Source organism: Carassius auratus, chromosome 3 (genome assembly GCF_003368295.1).
Source record: "Carassius auratus strain Wakin chromosome 3, ASM336829v1, whole genome shotgun sequence".
Taxonomy (NCBI): Eukaryota; Metazoa; Chordata; class Actinopteri; order Cypriniformes; family Cyprinidae; genus Carassius; species Carassius auratus.
The window spans coordinates 20,450,723-20,462,356 of NC_039245.1; the positions used below are offsets into that span (position 1 = coordinate 20,450,723).

Sequence of the window (11,634 nt, forward strand, 5' to 3'; positions counted from 1 at the left end):
TTACAAATAAAAATGAAATGTGAAACAACAAAACAAAGCTGCGAGAAGTACAAGTCTGAAGATACAAAATAGATAACATACAATCAGACTGGCAGAATAATATGCCTTTGAATCAAATAACATCATTTCTGCATATTTCCCATGAAGTGTATCAACTAACCACCGCTCCGGCTCACTTGCTATTAGCTTAGCTCATTTCTTTTTATTGCACTAAAATAGAAGATACAGGTCAACTTTCATGTGTTAACCCTTTTTACAATATAACATTTCTTTTTCAGATTAGTTTACGTTTTAAAACAATAGCATTATCTTTGCATACATGTAGATTAAACATCAATACAGTGTTATAGCATCTTGTTGCATTTCTTAAAATTATTCTCGACAACATTAGCTCTTATTTTAGGTGTCAGTTTGTTCAAACTGTAGGAAATCAAGTTGCCTTTTCAACTCCAGACTGACAGATTTTAAGAACTGCCACATAACACATTTACACAGAACCAGTTTCCCCATAATTCTTTGCGAGAAAGCATACTGATTGTCTGTAGTTCCTGATTAGATCCTGCGATTCGAAACAGGCTTGGAGTTCATGAAATCACAGAAGGGAGGCTATTTTGGGCTGAGAGGCGGAGACTGTCCGTTACCATCCCCAAAAAGACTTTTAAGTTTGGAATGAAGATCTTGCCACACCTCACCCATCTAGAACAGAGCAAAATAAGATGCAAACAGCAAATATAAGAAGGCTTTGTTAGTATCAAAGTAATAAAACCAACTCAATTAAACTCAACTCAATTAAAAATGAATAGCTTTAATGCAGAGGATACTAGATCAGCTTAAGATAGGTGTACCTCTTTATGTCCCAGCACCTGTGAGTCTACAAGTGCCCCCAGGATGTGAGACGTAATGGGCAGGTAAGTAAATATGAGCTGGCTCTCCTGGTGCAGGCAGAAACAGGGAGAAGTAGTTGCGCAGCTCCATGGTCTGAATGGCGTTTTCTTGCTGCCCGTGAGTCAGATGATCAGAAGTGAGTGTCACAGTACAGTCAGATCTTCCCACCCTATCCTCAGTCATCATCATTATCAGCAATCACCGATGAAGCCACCCAGCAGTGTAAAAACCACTTGGTCATCGACATGCAGTATTGAAGGTAGACGGATATTGTATGTGACTGACGTGATTTGGCATTGCATCAGTATCAATCAAGCATGTTTCTCTTGTTCTCCACCTGGCTGGGGCTTTTAATTAAAATGTTTTCTTAGATGATCAATTAAATTAATGTGCAAAAATGGCTGCTCAAATGACCAATTAAATGCTTATCAACAAGTTTGGTCAGTAAACAACAAAACCAAAGTAAAGTTCATAGACATAAAATGAAACGAGTTGCTTAGAATTACTTGGTGTCTTATAAAATATTCTCAGTGCTAGTGATGCAATGAAAACACATTAGCGCAATAAAAACACGCTAACACAAGTGTTATTAATTCCTATTTCAGTAATATTTTTCAATGTTTTTAAAAGAAGTCTCTTATGCTCACAAAATGTAGTAAAACAGTAATATTGTAAAATATTATAAAAAAATCAAAATAACATCTATATTTTAAATGTCATTTATTCCTGTCATGGCAAAGCTGAATTTTCAGCAGTCTTTCAGTTTCACATGATCCTTACATTGTACTTTTGTGGGAAACAGTGATACATTTTATTGAATGGAGGGTTCAGTAAGACTACTTTTGTAACATTATAAGTCTTTACTGTCACTTTTGAACAATTTACTTCATCCATGCTGAATAAAAGTGTCAATTTCTTTCATAAACATCTTACTCAGGCATATTTTTTTAATAGTACTGTATTACCATTCAAATCTAATTCTGTAAAATATTGAATTAATTTCTTATGTCAAATCATTTTAATTTTGAAATCTATAAGAATTGTACAATGTGTGTTTTTTTTTATACTCACAAAACTTCTTTGCAGCCTCTCTAGACCCCAGTTTAAAAAACCCTGGCCCAAACACGATTTTAAAAAGAGGCCTTCAACTACGTCTCTCAAGAGGCAGAGATCCTAGTTCAGATGCCTTCGACATAGCCAGAGGGATTTTGAGGATACAAATCTTGCTCAAGGGCTTTGGTTTCAAGCTCCTCAGATCAATTTTGCCCAAAATTTTAAGGATGTATCAGCTCCCCTCAAGCAAGCTACTGGTCCCAACATTTCCCCTCTTCCCCTCTGGAAATTCTGCCACACAAGCTGCTATAGCTCTTTTTAGTGTGTGTGTGTGTGTGTGTGTGTGTGTGTGGGCTGACCTGGACGATGCGGGACTCCAGCTGTTCGACAGAAACCTGTTCTTTAGGCTGCACCGTGGCACTCAGCATTTGTCTTTTCATGACACCGTACTTCTGCAGCGCTCGTTGGTGTTCATGCAAGACCCCTTTCTCATGCCTTTCACACAAGTCCTGTATGACACCACACATACACACTCAGAAACAAATATTCTGTGCCATGGCTTAGTTGTAACTTATATATACATTGAGCTTTGGTGCTCATGTGGGTAAAACAGGTTTGAATTCAGCTTGCAACATGCTGATTCTGCTATTCTCCCTTTTATTTCCTGTCCTCTCTCCATGAAAAGTAGCAAAAGGCAAATCAGCTTGAACAGTGGATGAAAACAGCTAAATGACTACTGCTATGTTCCAAGACATCTGAAAAATTAAGAAAAAATACCTAATAAAAAAGTCTGTAATAATATATTTTATAATGTTTTTAAAATAAGTATCTCAGTAATGTTTTCAAAAGATATCTCTAATGCTCACCAAGGCTGTATTTATTTGATTAAAACAATACAATAAAACAGTAATACTGTGAAATATTATTGCAATTTAAAATAACTACTTTCTCGTTGAAAATATTTTAAAATGTAATTTATTCCTGCGATGTAAAACTAAATTTTCAGCATTATGATTCCAGTCTTCAGTGTCACATGATTCTCCAGAAATCATTCCAATATGCTGATTTGCTTCTTAAAAACATTTATTATTATAAATATTTACTGTATTATAATTATAAGCATTTACTGTCATATATATTTTCTCTAATGGACAAAATAATAAAGCTGTATCTAAATATTAAAGCACATCAATACTCACCCTGTATGACTGCAGCAAGTCCAAGAACAGATTTAGTTTTTCTACCACATCATCCTCCTCTCTTCTGCCCTGTATTAAATACACAAATTAAATTCCTCTGTAGCAGCATGCAGCCAGTTCATGTGGTGTGAGTGTGGGCAGCAAAGTACCTGTTGGGCAGCTCTTTCAGACAGAAGTGAGAACTCAACAGAAAGCCCTTTGACAGAGCGTCTGAGTGCAGCCCAAGGACTCTTACAGGACGCCAGGATAGGCACAGATGACTCATCTGATCCCAAAGAACTGGAGCGGAGAGAGAGGCCAAAGCTGAAATCTATGGCATGTGGTCATAAACATCTGACAATCAGGCTTTCTCAAATTACTGGACAAATCTGGTATTTTCCACCTACTCAAACCATTAATGTTACTGTACTGTACCATTGTGTATAAGAAATAACATACAGTTTAGTCACCATCAAAAAATAAACCCCTACAGGTGGATTTGTAGACCTGTATCATTTATTTATTTTGCCGTATGGGGTGATGGGGTAGTTAAGAAAAAATAGAAGTCGAAAAAAAATATATATGTGAAAATAAATAATGTTATTCATATAATTATTTAAATCATCAACACTGCAGGTGGGTAGACAAAATTGTGTGTAAAAATGTGTAAAATAAAAAAAGTATAAAATAAACACATTTTTAAATCTTGATTTTTAAATCACATTGTTTATTTATATATCTAACCATTATGATGATAGAAAAAAAAACTGGTCGGCACATAGATAAACACCTACAGCTGCCTTTCTATTTTAAACATTCTGATTTCCATGTTTAGGACAGTTTTGTTATATATATATATATATATATATATATATATATATATATAAAATCCTAGAAGTCATAATTCTGTTTATTTCAAAAATGGCAAAAAACATAGAAAAACATCTCAGCTGTTTAATTATTTATTTATGCATCTAACTGTATTGGTGGGTGGGAAAAACGGTCAGCTAATAACTGTTTTTATAAATAAAATATATAATTTTAGAAATAAATATGTACATCTGCCTTTACCATATATTTTGAACATTCCTTTTTCCCCATCTTTCTACGTCTCAGACACTGTGGTACTAAACCTTTTTAAAATTATACAAATTAAGAGTGTCTATAGATTAAAATAAGAACTACTAACATTATTGTAATTAAAATAAAGTCCACTGGTTTTTAAACCACTGGTTTTAGAAAAAAAACGTAAAGATTCAGAGACAGTACTCAGGATGAGGTGGTACCTGAGCTCCTTCCCAAACATCAGCAGATCCGTGGCGTTCTCCTTCGAGCGCTCGGCCATCCTCTCCGCCCTGTCCCTTAACTTCTGAAAACTGTTATGGATATTTCTGATGAGCTCTCTGCTGGATGAAAATTGACTTTGGACATCTGCTGGGAGGTATTCCTGCAGGAGAAATCACAAAACAGACAAGCATTTTTAATTATTAAATGTTGCAATAAAAAAGAATATTATGACGTTTGAACATAAAGCTTGATTTTAAAATGCAAAGTGAAAGAAAACTGAATCAAACCTTGGCCTGCGTTGCATATTTGCATGTCATGAACTCATCACCCAGTTTTTTGCAAGCATCTCTAAGCTTAGCTTGGACATCCTGTGAGACATAAAAATGGAAATCACAACCTATTGAATGTCTAGGAGGAATATAAAATAACAATTCTCAACTCAGAACTGGCATTTCAAATGTACTTTTAAATGCATTATTCTTCCACTACAAAAATATCATACAAAAATGAATCCTGCTAATCTAGAAACTCAAGTAGCAAAAAATCCACACCGAGCCACTGAAGGCGAGGAATGTTTTCACAAGCTCATCCTCAGAAAAGACAGGGTGTCGTGCCACAAGATTCAGAAACCTGCCAAGAGCTCGTCTCCGCCCTTCAATGAACTGCCGCTCTGACATGGAGGTCAGGACTGCAGCGGGGCCAAAGAACAGAGAAAAGATTAAACTGTTCCAGGAACAACAAAACACAGCCCTTCCATTAATAAAACACAGCAAGGAACTTTCAGGTACTCAGTTACTATTGAAGTGAATATTGCTGAAAAACAGAACAAGTTTACTTTTTTAATTATGGCAGAGCTGTTATTGTTTGTCTGGTGCATTCACAGAAAGTATTGAATGGCGCAGCACAGTCTGAGTGGGAAATGCACAAAACTATAATCTACAGGTTTGACAACGCCTTACCTCCTTTCAGCACCCTTTTGGGAGGAAGCGCCGGCACGACTCTGTAAGCATATCTCTGAAGTAGAAGCTCATGGAAAACATCAAAATCATTGTATCGACGATAAACTGATACTGTAAAACGCTGCAAAAGGGCACATACAGAAGTAGATCAACTATAAGCGATATGTTTAAATATTACAACTGTAAGTGTTGCAATCACTCGGTAGCAACTCATCTGGATGAGACAATACTTTTTTATGATTATCTTTTATATTACAAAATACATATATTTTTATTATTACTTTTAAATATTTTTTCCCGAGGTATTTTTTTAAATAATGTTTGTTTATTTTTTTTGTGCCAAATAGTTTTTAAACCCCTCGTCCTTCTATAACAGCATCTTTGCAAAGTCAAGCTATTTTATCTCAACCAATCAAGGAAAAGAATTCCTCGTAATATGAACCAGACTCACTGGTTCTTGTTTACGCATTTATTTTGAGCTGTCCACATGTGAGCAAGTGATACAATGCTAAATTTCTCCAAATATATTCCATGAAGAATAAAGCACACCTACATCTTGGATAACTTGATGGTGGGTAAATTATTTTTTACTTTTGGGATTCACTTTAATACGGCCTCCTAAGTCACTCACCTCACTGGTGACCTGATACTCCACGTGTTTAAGAAACAATCCCTTCTTCTCGGGGATGAGATCAACTTTGATGGTGTCCTTCTTTAACAGCTCTGCCAGAGTCAAAGACAAGTTCAAAGGACTCTCCTCAACCGGCTGAATCTTCAGACTCTGAAGCTCCTTTGGCTCTCCCAGCTGAGGCTTCGGGAACTCTTAAAAAACATGGCACGTATTACAGTGACTGTACTGTATTTAAATAGGTCACTGACTAAGCATTACACATGGGTGATCACAGTATGATCATTTTAAATAATATAAAGAAGTTTGCTTTCTTTTTATCTCTGTTCCATGGGAGTCTTGTGACTGCACATAAATAACACAGCATTACAGAAAGGTCACAAGGGATGGTAAAGAAGTCTGTAAACAATGTTGAGCTGCGTGGCACGCGATGTCTTTTTCTGTGGATTTCTGTGGTTTGTGCATCAAATTTAGAAAAGAAATTCTGGAAAATGGGAGAAACTGCTTGACTCAGCAAAACATTGTCTCAGCAGATTCAACCCAGGATCTTTCCTTTTGTTTGGTGGAACGCGAAAACAAAAAGTGTTTCTTGGTCATTCCACAGAGAAATATGCATTTGGCATCCAGTTGACAGGAAACTTGGTTTTGTGTAGAGGAGAAAACAGGAAGCATCACAATTAAAGTGCACACTCAACTGTCATACTGGCAACACCTGAAATAACACAAGATGCCTGTATTGAATAGAAGCTTTAACTCTTCAGAGCTCTTATATGAATCACTGTGATGATACAAAACACTCAAACACTATTACACAACCATCCCACAACAACTGTAGACCTGAGGAATGTAAATAATGCATGCACACTGTATAAAACAGGGTGAGGACTACTTAGGATTTAAAAATGCTGATTCTTCCCTTGCTGAAATGCTGAAAAAAGTGTGCAAATCACTGTAAACTGACGGTGACACTGAAATGCAGCTTGAATTCAGTTGGGACAGCAGGCAATATAATATCACATGACATCTTGAACAAAAGACAGTTTTTATGGGGACTTAACTGGGGTTGCTTTTACAACAGTCAGCTGAGAAATAGATATCCTTATGCTTACCTTGTATGAAATTCTCCAGCAGTTTGGGACTTGGTGGTTTTCCTTGTTGAGCAAGGGCAATGAGAGCCAAGCCTTTATACAGCGAGACTTTACTAAGGAATCCATCACCACTGTTTACATGCTCAGTTATCTAAAATGTAGATGAAGATGCCTTTCAGCCTGTGCAGAATAAGCCGTGGTTCCACAAGAAAACCCAAACCATAACATTTCCATTTCCAGCCATAAATAACGTCATTAAACAAAGCATGTGGGATGTCATTCAGCTAACTACAGTCTTTCAAGCCAATAATGAGATGTAATCCTAGTGCAAGTCTCACCTGGTTTTGAACAGTACTGGAGAGATACGTTCTGCTGAGAACTCTCTGGAATACACCGATAGGCACTCGTTCATCAGTTCTGGAGCAGATGGCTTGATATACTTCACGATAATATGAAGGGACAGATCCTACAGTCAAGAGACGTCTGTTAAGAGCTTTATGTCGACATAAATGAATTGTCTTGTCAAAGGTGACTTTGAACATTTTGTTACTGCATTTCATAGTGAACACACTGAAATAATTTATTGTTTTTTTTTCTTTTCAAACAAGCTGATTGTCCCAACACTGATAGAATACTGTAGTTGCGCAATACGTTTGTATTTTTATTTTTTTATTATTATTTTTACTATACGTTGTATTATTAGACCATTAAAATATATAATTAATTTGTCTTTTGATACAGGTTTCTTCCCAGATAAAATGAAGGTAGCTAAAATTATTCCCCTTTTTAAATCTGGTGATAGACATAGTCTCACAAATTATAGGCCTATATCTTTGCTTTCTCAATTTTCAAAAATTCTGGAGAAGCTTTTTGTTAAAAAATGTGATTGTTTTCTTGAAAAACATTCTTTGATACATGATAATCAGTTTGGGTTTCGAAGTACCCGCTCAACAGCTATGGCTTTGATGAAAATCACAGAAGACATGCTACAGAATTGGAGAATAAAAATCACACAGTTGGAGTTTTTATTGACCTTGATCATGCTATATTGATATCTAAATTACAGACATATGGAATTAGAGGTGTAGTATTAAATTGGATTATTAGTTACTTAGAAAATAGACAACAATATGTAGAGTATATAGGCCATGATTCTAAGTTGGTAAAAATACAGTGTGGAGTCCCTCAAGGCTCTGTGCTGGGGCCTAAATTATTTATTTTATATATTAATGACCTCTGTGACGAATCAAAGATTTTGCGTTTTGTTCTTTTTGCGGACGATACAAATTTTTTTGTATCGGGGAAGAATTTAAACATATTAATGAAAACTATTGAACAAGAATTGGTCCTACTTCAGAAATGGTTTAACAAAAATAAACTGTTGTTAAACTTAAGTAAAACAAAATTTATGTTGTTTACAAATCAAAAATGTCCTGATAATGTTCGTTTGACTTTAAATGGAATAATTATTGAGGGAGTGTCAGAATTTAAGTTTTTAGGAGTACTCATTGATGAAAAATTTTAATGGAAGTCACACATAGCTTATGTAAGAAATAAAATTTGTAAAAACATTGCCGTTTTGAGCAAAGTAAAGTTTATGTTAAATTATAAGGCAATGAGAATCTTATATTGTTCCTTTATTTTGCCATATTTGATGTATTGTTTGGAGGTATGGGGAAACTCTTATTTTACTAATTTAATGCCCTTATTTATTTTGCAAAAAGGGCTATAAGAATAATTAATGGAGTTGCTCCAAGAGAACATACTACAGGACTGTTTCTGAGGTCAGGACTACTCAAATTGAAGGATTTGGTTTCTTTACAAACTTTATTAGTTGTTCATAAAGCAAAACACTGCCTGTTACCACATGGATTGCAAACCCTTTTTACTGTAAATATTGAGACAAGCAAAAGAAATAATGATTTTAAACAACCTTTTGCTGGAAATACCATCAAACAAATGTGTGTTTCAGTTTCTGGTGTGAAAAAAATGGAATTTTCTAGAAAATGATTTAAAATGTTGTTCAAATATTCTTAAATTTAAATATAAGTATAAACAGAAGATATTTAATTTGTACGAAGATGAATGTGAAAATCATTAAAACTATAACAACAATGATGGTTTCGTCATTGTTTTTGTTGCTGGAGTTGTCATTATTGCATCGTTGTTGTTTTTTTGTTTTGTTTGTTTTTTGTTTTTGTTTTTATATATGTCATGTCTGTGAGACCATCTAATTTGTAATTTGTAATTTTCTTAATATAAGAATGGGGTAGGAGTTTATAAGATTTTTTTTCTTCATCTTAACCATAACCTGCTTTTTGGAATACCCCCCTGTTCTTGTCATGGAATGTATTTTTGTGTGTTTGTTGGATTGTTGTTGTGGTATTTTGTGTTGCATTACCATGAAAAGAGAATAAATAAATGAAATGAAAATTAGTAGTAGTAGTAGTATTGAAGAGTTCAGAATGTTCTCAAGACGTCTGACACAAACACAATACAAATAGAAACACAACAGAACTAGATAAAAACAACATTAAATCCAAACAAATATGCCATTATTGAACAGAAACACAGTTTGGGGGGGTGGGGGGGGTTATTTTATAGATTCAAAATACTTTTAAAGAGCTGTTTTTTAAAGAGCTGTTTGTATTAGTAACTATATCTGAGTTGTCAGTCTGGAAAACTTGAATTAACCGGTAATAGACAGTCACTAAACAAGTGAAACAACAAATAAAAGAAAACGTACGCAAGACAACAACGTAAAGCGCTTAACTCGTTTAAATTCGCAGACAACCGCCAGTACAAACGTTAAATAAATACATCGCATGAAACTGTGCAATATTTCAATTGCAATAATTTTTATTCCTTACCTTCATTGATGTCCGCTGCCATGGTTCAGATGTCATGTGAGTGCGATATCACCTCCATGTGATTTCCTGCAGAAAAGAGCATGTCCCACTCCTTAAAGTTGTAGTGATGAAACACACGGTAGCTGTGTGACGGCGGTGGGCGGAGCCTCGGGTGCATCAGACCCTTTGGGGTGTGGTTAGAATATAATATATTTTTCAATAAACATTCAAATATTTGTATGTATCTTTTTAATTAATTCAAGTGTAATTTATTAAGAAGAAGGTAATTCACTCAGAGATGTGATCTGTTACAAAGCTAATATACATAGTCTACAATAAATCAGCCTTACTAACCTCAGGAGCTATATTGTATCCATTTACCATTCCAATAAATAAAGCAGAAACAAATTAGTAAATAGACATTACTATTTACTATTTAGTTTATTGCATATGATTTTTTTTGCTCCCTGTAGTAGGCTACCTAATTAATAATTAATAATTAACCTAATTCAATCACAATTCATCTGAAGAAGGAAACTGTTATGCCATTGCATTGTGAAGGTCAATGAAACCTCTGAGTGCTTTCCACTGTTCCTCTTTTAGACAAAATAATATTCTGTAAAAGTGAAAACAACACATCCTGGACTAAATCCAACTTAACTTTAGGGAATTCAAAATAATAGTTATGAAGAGTTCATAAGTTACAAAGTATTGAGATTGTATTGATGAAGTACACTTTTTCTCTGACCAAGAAACGTTTTAAAAGGTTTGAACACAAATAGTAAACCAAATAGTTAATAATTACTTACTTTGATGATGATGATGATGATGATGATGATGATGATGCACACATGGCACTAACCATCTTAAATGAAACCCACTCCAGTTACACTTTTGTTTCTCCATCCTGTCATATATCTTTGTGTAGACTTGCCGGTTTACAGATTGTTTGGTGAATTGCATGTTTTAGTCACCATAACAGCAGAAACAGCCGATACCATATCACAGTTTTAGGTTTCGCTTGTTTTGAGAAAGTGTTGACTGTCTGTATTGCAGGAATAAAGACAGAAAATTCAGATATTCATTTATAGTGCCATGAATGAGTAGCAAACTAGAAACCTAAATTTGCTTAGGTTTGAATTCCTTAAGTTTTGGTCAAAGGTCATTTTTGTCATAGTTTCTCCTTGTGACCACATGCATTAAGTGGGTCAGATTCAATTTTATAAAAATTAACTGTATCAGAGCATTCCATCAAACCAAAACCTAGTTTTTGGCTTGGCTAAAAAGTGTACATTCATTATTTGCACTCATTCCCCAACATTTCATCATAATGTTGTTTCAGCATCTTTGTTTACATCTCTTTAATGTGTTGTGATGAATTGTAAATTGAGTCTCAATTTAGTCTTCTTCATCAAAAATTCAAATCTAAGTGTTAAAAAATACAAGGAACTCTGTACTATAGTTTGTGAACTACTTCAATGCAGCAATTAACCTTACAATGAAAAAAGAAAACTGGTGTAGAAATAATTTTCAATCCGAAATTGATAGAACATTTCATAAATAATTGAAAAGAAAAGCATATTATCTTGTAAAAATACTTCAATAATCTTTGTTTTATTCACAGCTTAGAAATAAAATGCATTGTAGTTTTCAGTAGTGAAACATTTTACAGCATATCAGGCTGAATTAGTCTAACAAGTGCTTCAA

At 34.5% G+C, this 11,634-nt stretch overlaps 1 protein-coding gene across 1 annotated transcript; it reads right to left on the minus strand.

The window, feature by feature from the left end:
* Positions 1 to 456: 456 nt before the first annotated feature.
* On the minus strand, positions 457 to 10,070 carry LOC113050152 (sorting nexin-8-like). Its single transcript, XM_026212876.1, is given in 14 exon segments — positions 457 to 696; positions 846 to 947; positions 949 to 996; positions 2,298 to 2,447; positions 3,138 to 3,206; positions 3,287 to 3,416; positions 4,403 to 4,563; positions 4,691 to 4,771; positions 4,955 to 5,091; positions 5,363 to 5,483; positions 5,994 to 6,184; positions 7,100 to 7,229; positions 7,417 to 7,544; positions 9,949 to 10,070. Coding segments are annotated over 14 exon segments (1,560 nt in total). The 5' UTR covers positions 9,971 to 10,070; the 3' UTR covers positions 457 to 606.
* Positions 10,071 to 11,634: the final 1,564 nt, after the last annotated feature.